This window comes from Aplidium turbinatum, chromosome 10 (genome assembly GCF_918807975.1).
Source record: "Aplidium turbinatum chromosome 10, kaAplTurb1.1, whole genome shotgun sequence".
NCBI classification, from domain to species: Eukaryota; Metazoa; Chordata; class Ascidiacea; order Aplousobranchia; family Polyclinidae; genus Aplidium; species Aplidium turbinatum.
Window position 1 is genome coordinate 2,706,242 of NC_137481.1, and position 11,914 is coordinate 2,718,155.

The 11,914-nt window shown below is 36.8% G+C and overlaps 2 protein-coding genes across 3 annotated transcripts in view; one reads left to right on the forward strand and one right to left on the reverse strand.

Annotated features, from left to right (window-relative positions):
* Positions 1-3,220, forward strand: part of LOC145778329 (uncharacterized) — a 37,889-nt gene extending 34,669 nt beyond the window's left edge. For both annotated transcript variants that reach the window (XM_082589798.1, XM_082589797.1), the window contains 2 exons: positions 177-312; positions 1,184-3,220. In XM_082589798.1, the coding sequence (XP_082445924.1) occupies positions 177-312; positions 1,184-1,335 (288 nt within the window). In that variant the 3' untranslated portion in view covers positions 1,336-3,220. The remainder of the gene's footprint in view (positions 1-176; positions 313-1,183) is intronic.
* A 3,286-nt stretch (positions 3,221-6,506) lies between these two features.
* On the reverse strand, positions 6,507-7,034 carry LOC145778362 (uncharacterized). The gene has a single exon (XM_082589836.1). The coding sequence runs from the start codon at positions 7,032-7,034 to the stop codon at positions 6,507-6,509; it is 528 nt and encodes a 175-aa protein (XP_082445962.1).
* Positions 7,035-11,914: the final 4,880 nt, after the last annotated feature.

An 11,914-nucleotide genomic window follows, 5' to 3' on the forward strand; every position in this document is an offset into this window, starting at 1 on the left:
GCAGTAAACCAATGGTTTTGAGCAAGTTGGTAGAAAAGTTTTTGTTGTATCATTTATTTGTGGTTTTACCAAATTTGTTTGAAAATGAAACCTGCTTTTGAAATGTTAACATGCCAGCATAACTCCGTAAAATTCAGTGGTCAAGCTAGTGTTGGTAACATCTAAGATTATTGCAGAACAATGGCGGGATAGTTCTTTCGTGGAGCAATCTTTATGCGAACTCGGTGTCAGCTGAAGTAAAGGGCTACGAGTTGTATGCCTTTCAGGAAAACTCGAAGAGTGAGCGGAAAGAATGGCGGAAGATAGGAGAAGGTAAAACACTGCACATATAAACCATTCCAAGTAACCTAAAACCGCCTTAATTAAATTGAAATAACATGCTAAGATTTATGAATCCATTGTTGCCAGTTCTGCAGTTTTTCTGTGGAATTGGGTTAGTCTTGTTTTGGAGGTCGTGGGAAAATTTTAGTTGCGGATTTTTTTCGTTTGATTTCGTTCCATTTTCACCAAACGTTTTTTGAATTTGACTAATTATTTTTCGCGACTTTCTCATATTTTGGGATTGTTTTTATTGCTTGTGACAATTGGGCTACTTTTCAGTGGCAATTGGGCCGGAAATTATAAAAAAAAAATCGGCAAACTTGCATAAATATTTCTTGACATTACAAAGCAAGGATTTATGTTGCACAAGTCAACACAAACACTTTCAGTTTGTTTTGGTTCAACTGGTTTGATTCTCCCAGTAATTGCAACGTTCATCTGGTGAAAGTGAAAGCAAAAACATACAAACATACGATCTCAAATAAACACAACTCGACATTGCAAAGGGCTGTCAGACTACTCGGCATGCAACAACTCAGCAAGTACGTTTCAGTTACTGTCGAGTCAGCAAATGAGATTTACTTGCTCAATTCAGACTTGCTTGGTCATAGGTTGCTAAACTGATTTTGCTGACTTGTGATACTCGGTTTCATCATTTGCCAACTTCAGCCATTTGCTGAAATGTTATTAGCTCAGTTGTCAATTGCCATTTGCTCAGTCCACAACGGCTGACTTGTAGGAGACTGCAATTATACTTTACATGAAGTTACTTTTCTGTGTCATAGAGAGGGCAATCGCTCCCCCCCCTGTGGATCCGCCACTGAACTTCAGCAATCTCTCAATGCGCTGTTTGTATTCGCAGATTCCATAACCGCGATGGATCTTCCGATGGCGTGCACTTTGACACAGTTTTCTTCAAGTTTTGTCTACTACTTTACTGTACGAGGGAAAGATATTTTCGGACGTTTTGGACCTTTCAGCGAACCCTGCACCAGCAAGGACTTGTTCACGTGATGACGTCATTCGATACTGCCGTGACGTCATTTTTTATAACTTTGATGAATTTTCGGCATTGGACTGCATCCTCAGCACTGAGTTTTTGAGATCAACAAAAGCTGCTCCTGTTTTATTATCAAAGTGACTGTAAACTTCTTTAAAGAAGTGAAGAATTTCTCATCTTTGCTTCTATGTATGCTTGGAGGCGAACACGGCCGTCAGCTTTGTTCTCTTTCGCTTGATTCAAATGTTCAAACCACAAAGTTTAAACCTGCACACAACTAAGCAGTGAATGTGGAGAAGTGGAGAACAACAGGAATCGCAAGAACCTGTTGATTGTCATTCGCTGCTTTAGATTGTAGTGGGTTGTACAAGTGGAAAGTGAAGAAGTGTAGAACGCAATGAATAAGTGAGACCGATAAAGTGTTAGCCATAGCGATAGCCAAATAACACAGCCAAATAGTAGTAGCCAAACAACACACGGTGGTATAGTAAAAATTCTTCGAGTGTAGCATTGTTAAGCGACGCTAATGGATTGTCTGCATTACATTTCACTACCGGAAGTACAGCTGTTAACAATGGACAGTGTGGAAACAAACAATCACTTGGAATTGGTTAATGGATTGAACAGACTGCTTGCTAGACATTGATTAGAACCTGCTGATGACAACAATTACGATGATAAACTACCTCTGTGTGCAGTTTGCATTTTGCATTATATGCCTTCCAACGTGGTATACAGTATGTTCTGTTGGCTCGTTCTCCCCATAACCTGGTGCAAATGCATACAATTTGTGTTTTATGTAACATGCTTCAAATTTTAATTTCTTCTTTTCTACATCTTTCACAACACAAGTTTTTAATTGTTATTTGAGTTTAGACCTTTCCGCTCTTTCTGTATCAAAATAGTTTTTCTTTGGAAATGTAGTTTACCTTATTGAGGACACCTGTGGCATTTATTCACTGCTTTTTGTCGCTTGCGAATTGAAGGTAGTTTTCTACCGACTGCATTCCAACTTTATTTTAGCTGTTTTGATTTCGTTGTGCTATCGTAATTTGCTTGATATTGCTTTTGTTTTTATTTGTTAAGTATTTACAATCGTTTGAAAAACCATCATTTGAGCATAAAGCAAACGACAGTCTTCATGACGTTGCTTTTGAGACCACATGAAGAGAAAGGATGATGGGGCATTGTAAACGGTAGATATTGGTTCTAATGACATTTGGCTTATCTTTATTTTTCATATATCGGCTAACAATCCGTAGGTTTATAATTAACTGTTGTATTGCAAACAACGCCATCACTCAATAAGTATTCAAGACTATTTTTTTAGTTCAAGTTAGAAACGGATAACTTGTTAACTTTATTGGAACATTGTGATTGGTCGTATGATCGTATCAATTTGATCGGATTTTTTTTAAATTTGTGGTATTTAAAAAGACGTTAGCGAATAGACGACTGAGCTAAGCCTGGTAAACTTTCCACATTTAATCTAAGAATGTGGCTATACAGTTGATATTGCTGTAAAGAGTGTCAATGTCACCGAAATATTGTCATCTTATCCGGAGTGCCAACAACTGATCGGTCAGTCTGTCTAGCCTTATAAGGTTTGTTGAACTTCCCTTGTTCACCTTGGAACGTGTCAGTGTAGATAGCCACCTTCTTGCTGCTTCGCACGGTTCGAGAAGAGCCTGCTTTTGACTGAAAGAGTTTTTAACGTTTCTTGTAGATTTGCCAATATTCTCACCCGATGCTGCAAATAGTTCTTGTTGAATGCCACATGGTTTGCACATTTAGAAGCATTCTTGTGTGTTCAACGAAATCTTCTTTCCTACCACTCTTGTTATTTGCGTTGTTTTTTCAATGTCTCATTTTCAAAATTAAATGTTATTTTTGCAAGTACATCTTCAGTTTTATCGTTTATTTGCATCAGACACAAATTCTACAGAAATCAAATAAACAAGATCTCAAATGAAAGTGGTATTATGCCAATACGTTAGTCAACAGCTAAACACATACCATTGTTGTAATGACTACAAATAATGAATTATACCAAAGACAGGCAAGACACAACAATAACACAGGGTTGAGTATTACAACAGTATATTACATATTTACAAATAGTTCAACATTCAAACGTTTTCGCCTCAACTTAAGCCCTCATCAGGAATCTGCAAATATTTATAAACTACAATAAATTTCACTTCTTGACAGTAACTACTGTAACTAACTAACTAAACAACTAACTAAAAGCATCGAGAAACACGCAACGATTAAAAGCAATAGAGTGGAAAACCTACAGACAGACGAAAAGCAAATACATTAAGAAAAGGCAATGTAATTTAATTTGCAATGTAATTTGCTTTTCGTCTGTCTGTAGGTTTTCCACTCTATTGCTTTTAATCGTTGCGTGTTTCTCGATGCTTTTGGTTAGTTGTTTAGTTAGTTACATTAGTTACTGTCAAGAAGTGAAATTTATTGTAGTTTATAAATATTTGCAGATTCCTGATGAAGGCTTAAGTTAAGCCGAAAACGTTTGAATGTTGAACTATTTGTAAATATGTAATATACAATTTATACATACTGTTGTAATGCTCAACCATGTGTTATTGTTGTGTCTTGCCTGTCTTTGGTATAAAAAAGCAAATTCTTTCCCGAAACTATATAATAATGAATTGTATTATATCTCCACAATTGTAACCCTACTACACATCTGTTTGTACAATGTTGTAGCACCCGAAGCAGTGCTGTGTTAAGCCCTTTATGGGCCCCCTTCAGGCAAGAAAAGCTATCATAATATAGTGTGTATTTTCACTACATTGATATGGAAAGGTGGTTCACTTCAATAAATGTCCTGACCAGTGTTGAAAACAACACAAATGTAGGCTAGGCTAAGTGATAGCAAACACAGGTTTAACATGTCATAGCTACACCTTTGCTCAGAATGAAAGCCAAAAGCATTAACAATTTTACTGGCAATGGTCATGAAGTATTGGAATCATTTAATCCAGAACTTCTATCGCACAATGGAAGCTAGCATGAAAGTTTGGCATGCTCCTTGAATTGATTTCATTTTTTTAAAAATCGGACAAGAGTTGACAAATTGGGAGAATTTTAGTGTAATTAACTACACATGCAAGCAAATTTTCTCCAAAATTACAAATATTCGAAATTTTACTAACTTATGTTAAAACCGTAGGCGTAACAGAGCAAAACATTTTTGGGTGCAACAAAAATTGACTTTAGCAAAAAGAACATTTCAACACTTTCACAAAGTGGTGATTATGTTTTGCCTGATAGGTTTAAACCACTTTATTGTTAGCTCATGCACAAATAAACCTACCTAATTGCCATATACTAAAGGGGCTTAGCAATTAGCCCTATCGATTCCACTTACCAACATTGTACCCTCTGTGATTGCTAACATTTACTAACACATGCAACCGTTCCATTCAAATAAGTAGTTTACTACAAGTGATGCTGTACCAAACAATTTATGAAACTACATTGACCGAACCACACTTCTAATACAGTCGATCGAAAACAATACTAGAGAATATGGAGAGCAAAACAGATACATGTTAAAACTAACTACTAACATTGTACCTATCCACAAACATTGACTGAAGAACCAAAACACCATTGACTGAAAAAACATTGACCAGCAACCACACCCCTGACACCACCAATCGAAAAGGATAGCCCACTAGAGAATACTGATAGTTTTAGCATGCATGTTCTTTACTAACTACAAACACTGTACCATTTACACTTGTCAACATTACTAACACATAACCGCTACATTTAAATCAGTAGTTTACTGCAGGTGACTCTGCACCAAAAACAATTCATGTAAAAACAGTGACTGAACCACACTCCTATCAGAATAAAAGTTGAAAACAATATGATTAACATGTTACTGAAATGCAAAAGTCTATTATCTGTGGGCCCCCTGAGTGCCCCCCCCCCCCCTTGACACCGCTTTGACCCGAAGTATTTTGTACACTCGTATCATCAACAGTATCATAGCCGATGCGGCCTTTGATGAACTAGATGCTCAGTTCGTAAATTTTTCCAGTGTTCCCTTTGTCGCGCAGTGTCCCAAAGTGTTCTTGGTTGGCTGATTGATGTATTGAAATTGGACATAAATGTTGTTCTTTGTCTGCCACGAGCACGTTTCCCGAGAAGGCGGCCGCTTAGACAGAGATTTTCGAAATCTTCTTTTCTGATAATGTGACCGAGAAATTTGAGTTGTCTTTTGAGTTATGTTGTTCAATAGTTCCTTATCTTGATGTACCTGGTTTAAAAATTTTGCATTTGTAATGTGATCAGTATATGAAATCCTGAGCATTCTTCTGTAAAACCACATTTCAGCTGCTTCAATGTTACGCCTAATTTCTGTGTTGAAGGTCCATGTTTCACAACCATACTGGAGAACAGACCACACTAACACTTTGAGAAGTCGCACCTTCAGAAGAATAGAAAATCCAATAGAATAGGTCGTAGTCTATTAAAAGCGTCTTTAGCTAGGCCTATTCTTCTTCGTATCTCTTTCTTACATCGTGCGTCCGCTGTTAAGAGAGAACCAAGATAGTTGAAAGAAGACACTTGTTCAATTGTGCTGCCTCCCTGGTGAAGTGCAAAGTGAGGTTCAGGACTTTGTTTGGAGATAATCATGCATTTTGTTTTTTTGTCATTAATTTCAATTCCATATTTTGCACTGATGTCTGAAGTTTTGTTAGTGTTTGTAAACCATCCGGGGATGTCGCTATGAGCACAGTGTCATCAGCATAGCGAATATTGTTTAATGAGATGCCGTTCACTAAAACTCCCTCATCAATACCTTCTATTTCTCTGAGAATCATTTCACTATACAAGTTAAACAGATCTGGTGACATCACACAGCCTTGTCTGACCCCACGTTGAATTTCAAAATATCTAGACAGACCTTCCGGTAGGCGAACTGCAGCTTGTTGTTGGTAATACACATTCTTAATTATGCGCAGGTCTGATCAACGTTAATGTTGTTCAGCATCTCAAAAAGCTGTTCGTGACGAACTTTATCAAAGGCTTTTTTAAAATCTACAAATGCTAGATATAGGTCTTGCTGGATTTCGATTGCTCTTTTACCAAGCATTCTCATCGTGAAGATTGCGTTGGTTGTTCCCCTGTCTTTCATGAAGCCAAACTAATTGCCCCCTATTTCTGGAAGCAATTGCCTTCTTAAGCGTTGGAGGATGAGCGTTAGCAACAGTTTCACACTGTGTGAGATCAGACTAATAGTGCGATGTTTGTCGCAATCAAGTGTTCCTGGAACTTTGGGTAGTGCAATGAATACTGATTTCAACATGTCCTCAGGAATCACACCACTTTCATATATTCTGTCTAAGAGCTTCCATATGATGTCTATTCCTTCTTCGTCTAGGGCTTTAAGCATTTCCAAGCAGATTTCATCTGGCCCAGCTGCTTTTCCTGTTTTCATTTGGTGCAGAGCCCACTTAACTTCGGCTTTCAAGATCGGTGGACCTGTCACATCTCGAGATGCATCTTCAGTAAGCTTGCTTCTGCTCGCATCCCGAAAGAGGTCCTGTATATATTCCTTCCATCTCTGAGTTACATCTTTTGGGTCATTAAGGATGTCTCCATTCGCCGCTCTGATACACTTCGATGTTGGTGCTGATTTTTTGCCTACAAGCTCGTTTATCTTTTTGAACATGTTTTTCCCATCAAGTCGAAGTTTCTCAATTTCTAGACATTTTTCTTCAAGCCATTTTTCTTTAGCTTTATGACACTCTTATTTAATTTCAATCACAATTTTTTAATTTCACCTTACACTCGTATAGGCATTAGGTATTCCGAAAGATCTCAAACTAAAAAATCATATTGAACTCAGCATTACTCTGCACATGACCGACACGACTCTGCATCTTACATTTGGAGGGCATAATTATTTTTCAAGAAAATTAAATCGTCCCCCGAGGACGCAAAACGTATTTTTTCAAATATTTTTCGCTCGCACAATGCCAGTTTTGTCCGAGCGCTTTCAGCAAGTTTCTGAAAAAAACTCTCATTTTTGTCTGAATGATTTGTATCAAGATGTCACCATTCAAGTTTGCTAGCTGTGTGTGTATCCTGAGGGCCTTCATGGACACTTCAATTCAATTTATTTTTCTTTGTCCGAAAACAACAGCAATGATAAAGTTACAAATAGTGAAGGGGAACAAAACCAACAAAAGGAAAAGGTGGCAAAACTACAAAAGTTTAAAACATGCATGCGATGCAAATTTAAAGGTTACGTACACGAAAGTAAATTAAGCACGGCCACCAAACCTAACAGTTTAAAGTAGATGAATTAGTTGGAAGAACCAGTTGGCTCCACATACCTAAAGCATCTGATGGAGGTGTGCCAGTTGATGAAACCATGCGGGGACGACTGAACCTTACAACCAATATAAAAAAGAAAAATCAACAACACGAGCATTCAAGAATAAACAATGAACATACGGCATATTATTACATATTAAACATATTACATATTATTTACATATTAAACATATTACATCTACAAAATAATATGTACAGTGCATCGTTTTAAGTAAAATGAAGTGTTCGCAGCAACGACAGTGGTGTGATATTGAATAGGAATTGATAACTGATGGGTACAGGAATTTAGATTAATTAACTTATTATTTGAGCATGATATTACACTGATGATCATGAATGATGAAAAATGTAGTGAAGATGATAATTATGAAAATGGTCTAGATGGCATGCGGGTGACTTCGGTATCGGAGCGGGATGGAGTTTCTTGAAATGAATTTCCAACCAAACTTCTGGAGAGTGATAGGCTTACAGCTTCATTGTTGAAGTACTCTTGCCAAATAAATCTACACAACAAAGTAAGAGAGAGTTATAAGGTTCTGTGAACAAGTATATTGTACGTAGTTCGGCTAATTAAATGCGTATTGCATTGGTAACATATTAGCATCTAATAGCAGCCTATTGAAACTGAACCGTTTAAGGTGGTGATGGCAGATGTACGACATTGACAGTTGTAATAAGCTAAGCAGATACTAGGTGTCAAACAGTAGTACATGAAAGATTAAATGTACAAAAGTGGTATCTATTACACAATGGACGTATGCTAATCGGTTTGATTTTTTGTTTGCAGATGGGTTTTCAGCTTGCTGCTGAATAATGAAAAGGTTTCGATTTCAGTAATGTGTTTAGGGAAATCGTTCCAGACTTTAACTCCACTAAATTGGATGGATTGTTGGGTTAACTTTTTCGAGTAATAGGGGAGAAAAAATCGATTGCTACTTCTAGTTGATATGTGAGGCAAGTTGCTATTAAGTTGAAATAGTGAGTTAAAGTTTTTAGGCAGTTGATTATGTTTTAGTTTAAACATGAATTTGCCAGTTTCGATGGTATAAAGGTTATCAATTGTGAAAAAACTGTCGACATTGTATTGTGGTTCATGCTTAGTGATCATTTTTATGAATTTGCTGCAAATTTTTGCAGTTTGTTTACAATGGTAACATGACCATGCTTCCAAGCACTAATGCAATATCTTAGATTGCTTTCAATGAGAGAATGATAGAGAGAAATCAAATTCGCAGTGTTTAAGTAAGGTTTAATCTTGCAGATTATTCCGAAATTTCGTCGCAGTTTTTGTAGCAAGTGAATCATATAAGATTTCCATGACAAATTTTCATTCAGTAAAATGCCTAGGAAACTAACAGTATTAAGACGTTCAATGGGTTGATTGTACACAGATAATGTATGGGTGAAGTTAAAACACTTTGTATTATTATTATTGTTGAATAAAATGTGCTTAGTTTTATTTACATCTAACGACAGCCTATTTGCTGCCAGCCAGTCTGTTACATTTAACATTTCCATATTGGCCAGTTCATAAAGCTCGGTGATACTGTTACCACATAAAAACAAATTGGAGTCATCAGCAAACATTACAGATTCAGAGTGTTGTAAGCTGTTACAGAAATCATTTATATATATCAAAAACAGTAAAGGTCCTAGAATTGAACCCTGGGAGACCCCGAAACATATTTTGCGTTTTGTAGACATTGATTGAGATATTTCTACTACTTGAAATCGGTTTAGTAGATAACTACTGAGCCAGTCATGGGCTGCCCCCCTGATACCATAATAGTAAAGCTTGTTTAACAAAATTTTGTGATCAATTGTGTCAAATACTTTAGACAGGTCTAAAAATATACCAAAAATATACCATAAAAAAAAAATACATAAAAAAAAAAATACAAAATACATACATAAAAACATAAAAAAAAAATACATAAAAATATACCATGCAAAAAATACCCCTACAGCAAGTGTTGATCAAATCGAAGATTGTGGAAATCACAAGTTACATTTCTTGAGAAAGCGCAACCAACTTCTAGTGTGGTCAAAAGATCGTTATAAATTTCGAAAAAGCTTTTGCGCAATGACCGAAACTTTATCGCAGAAAAAACATGATGTGCTTTAACAAACAACTTGAAAGTAACAAGATATTTTGAGCCAAACCAGCGCTGCTTGATCTTGAGTGGGGCACGTAACCACCGAGCTAACGGGGCGAAAATAGGCTAGTCCGATAAGGAAGGTTTTGAATTAGCAACCACTTTAACATGAAAAACTTCTGTCACAACCGCTGGTTGGTTGGTTTTGAATCTTTATTTTCGGACTGACAAAGCTTTGATTGGCTGTTCCTGGTAGTTTCGCATAGTAGCAGAGGCTCTTGACACAGGGCCAGTTACCGAGATTTGCAGAGTGAAGTTTTCCGATTGTTGTCGGAGAATATTCCATTCACTAGGTGCCGCTGAATGGAGAGCAGTCCTGAAATGCGTTGCTCAAACCTTGCTCAAACTAGGGACGGTACATTACGGGACGCGCAACTCCGTTGTTCCTTCAACATTAGAAGAGTCAATTGCCAATTTGACATTTTTTTACGCTTTACTGCAGGCTTGCTTTCAACTAAAAACCTTAAATTACTTTAAAACCAACTTAACTCTTCTTATATAACCCATAAAAAGTAAAATATTTTGTAAATTAGAATAAAACGTAACCCTTCTAGTGTTGCGGATAAGCCAAAAGCGGATGAAGTTTCGCATCCCTATGATCTACAATCCCTAGCTCAAACGCACACCCCGAGAGTTGAACCAGCGCCGCGTGATCTTGAGCCAGGCGCGTAACCACTGAGCTATCGGGGCCGACCACGCAGCGAACCACTGAACTATAATTGAAGGAGCGCCACCCTGCAATCAACAGCATGCCTTTAAGTATCTTGCCACAGTCACATGCTCTTGAAAGGTGTTGAACCGGCGCCCTATCGAAAGGCAAACCAGGGCAATCACCACTCGGCTGTGCAGCAGACCTCGTTATAAACCAGCAGAAAGGTGTGCCCACTGCCCACACCTTCCAACTGGTTTCATATAAGTTTTATTTAGGCTACAGATATTTTAAACTTTGTGTTTGTTGATTCAATATTACATTTTGGTTTTTGTGTAGCTGACTAAATTTAATTTCTCTCGCTAATAACGTTTAGCAAAAGTGTAGGTTGCCATACAACTTTTCATTGGTTTATGACTCCTTTATTTTTTTCTAATATACTTTTTTTAAATTTTGGTAATTCCCCCAAGTTAGAACAAAATTGTTTGAAAAAGCTACCAACCTTTATGCTACCAACGCTACCATAGATATTCTAATTCTATGACGCTACCACGCCAGTTGAATTGACTGAAAAGTTTGAATGTTTAACAGCGTTATTTACCTTAGCAATAATTGCAACGTAAAAGTAGAAACATATAATTTGTTAAATTAACGTTTTGCGTTCTAAAAATGCGCATTGCTATGGTGTGCGAAACGTCAGTGAAGCAAAAAGAACAATGGGTTTGGTTGCTGTGCATTGTTAATATTTTACAAACACTGTTTTATCAATGCATATTTCAAACTTTTTGGTTTTGTCATGTTTCTTTTTAGTTGGTGTCGAATTTGTTTGTTTACTGTATCATTCTCTACATGTTTGCGGCAACAATGAAAAATTAAATTGAATCAGTTCAGATTTGACTAATATCATTTTTTTGCCAATTTTGAATTTAACCTATATTTTTTTCACTTGGGAAAAAGATTATGATTTGACGTAATTTTAAACAATTTTGTTGAAATTATTTGAATAAATTATTGCTAACAACCTGATTGGCATTATCAGTATGTGTAAGCCTGAGAGCTTGAAGCAAGTTTGCTTTAACAGTAAAGCAAAAAAGTATCGTACTTTATGTTTAATTGTGGAAATATTTAGGCAGTGGCTATTTGACCGGCATGACGTCACTTTGACCGATTATGACATCACTATACAATGTATACATGCACTTTTTCTTTTCTCTTTCAAAGCAAAAGATGAGAAGAAAAGAAAAAAGTCCCTATATACATAAGTTTTAAATTCGATGATCCTATTCAACTGGGTCAGTGGCGCGTACGATAGTTCTCGGGCTGATGTTCCAGAGGGAATGAGTTCGATACTACCCGGAAGTGTTCTTTTTTTTTAACTAAATTTTTTGATCCAAAGTGACTCAATCG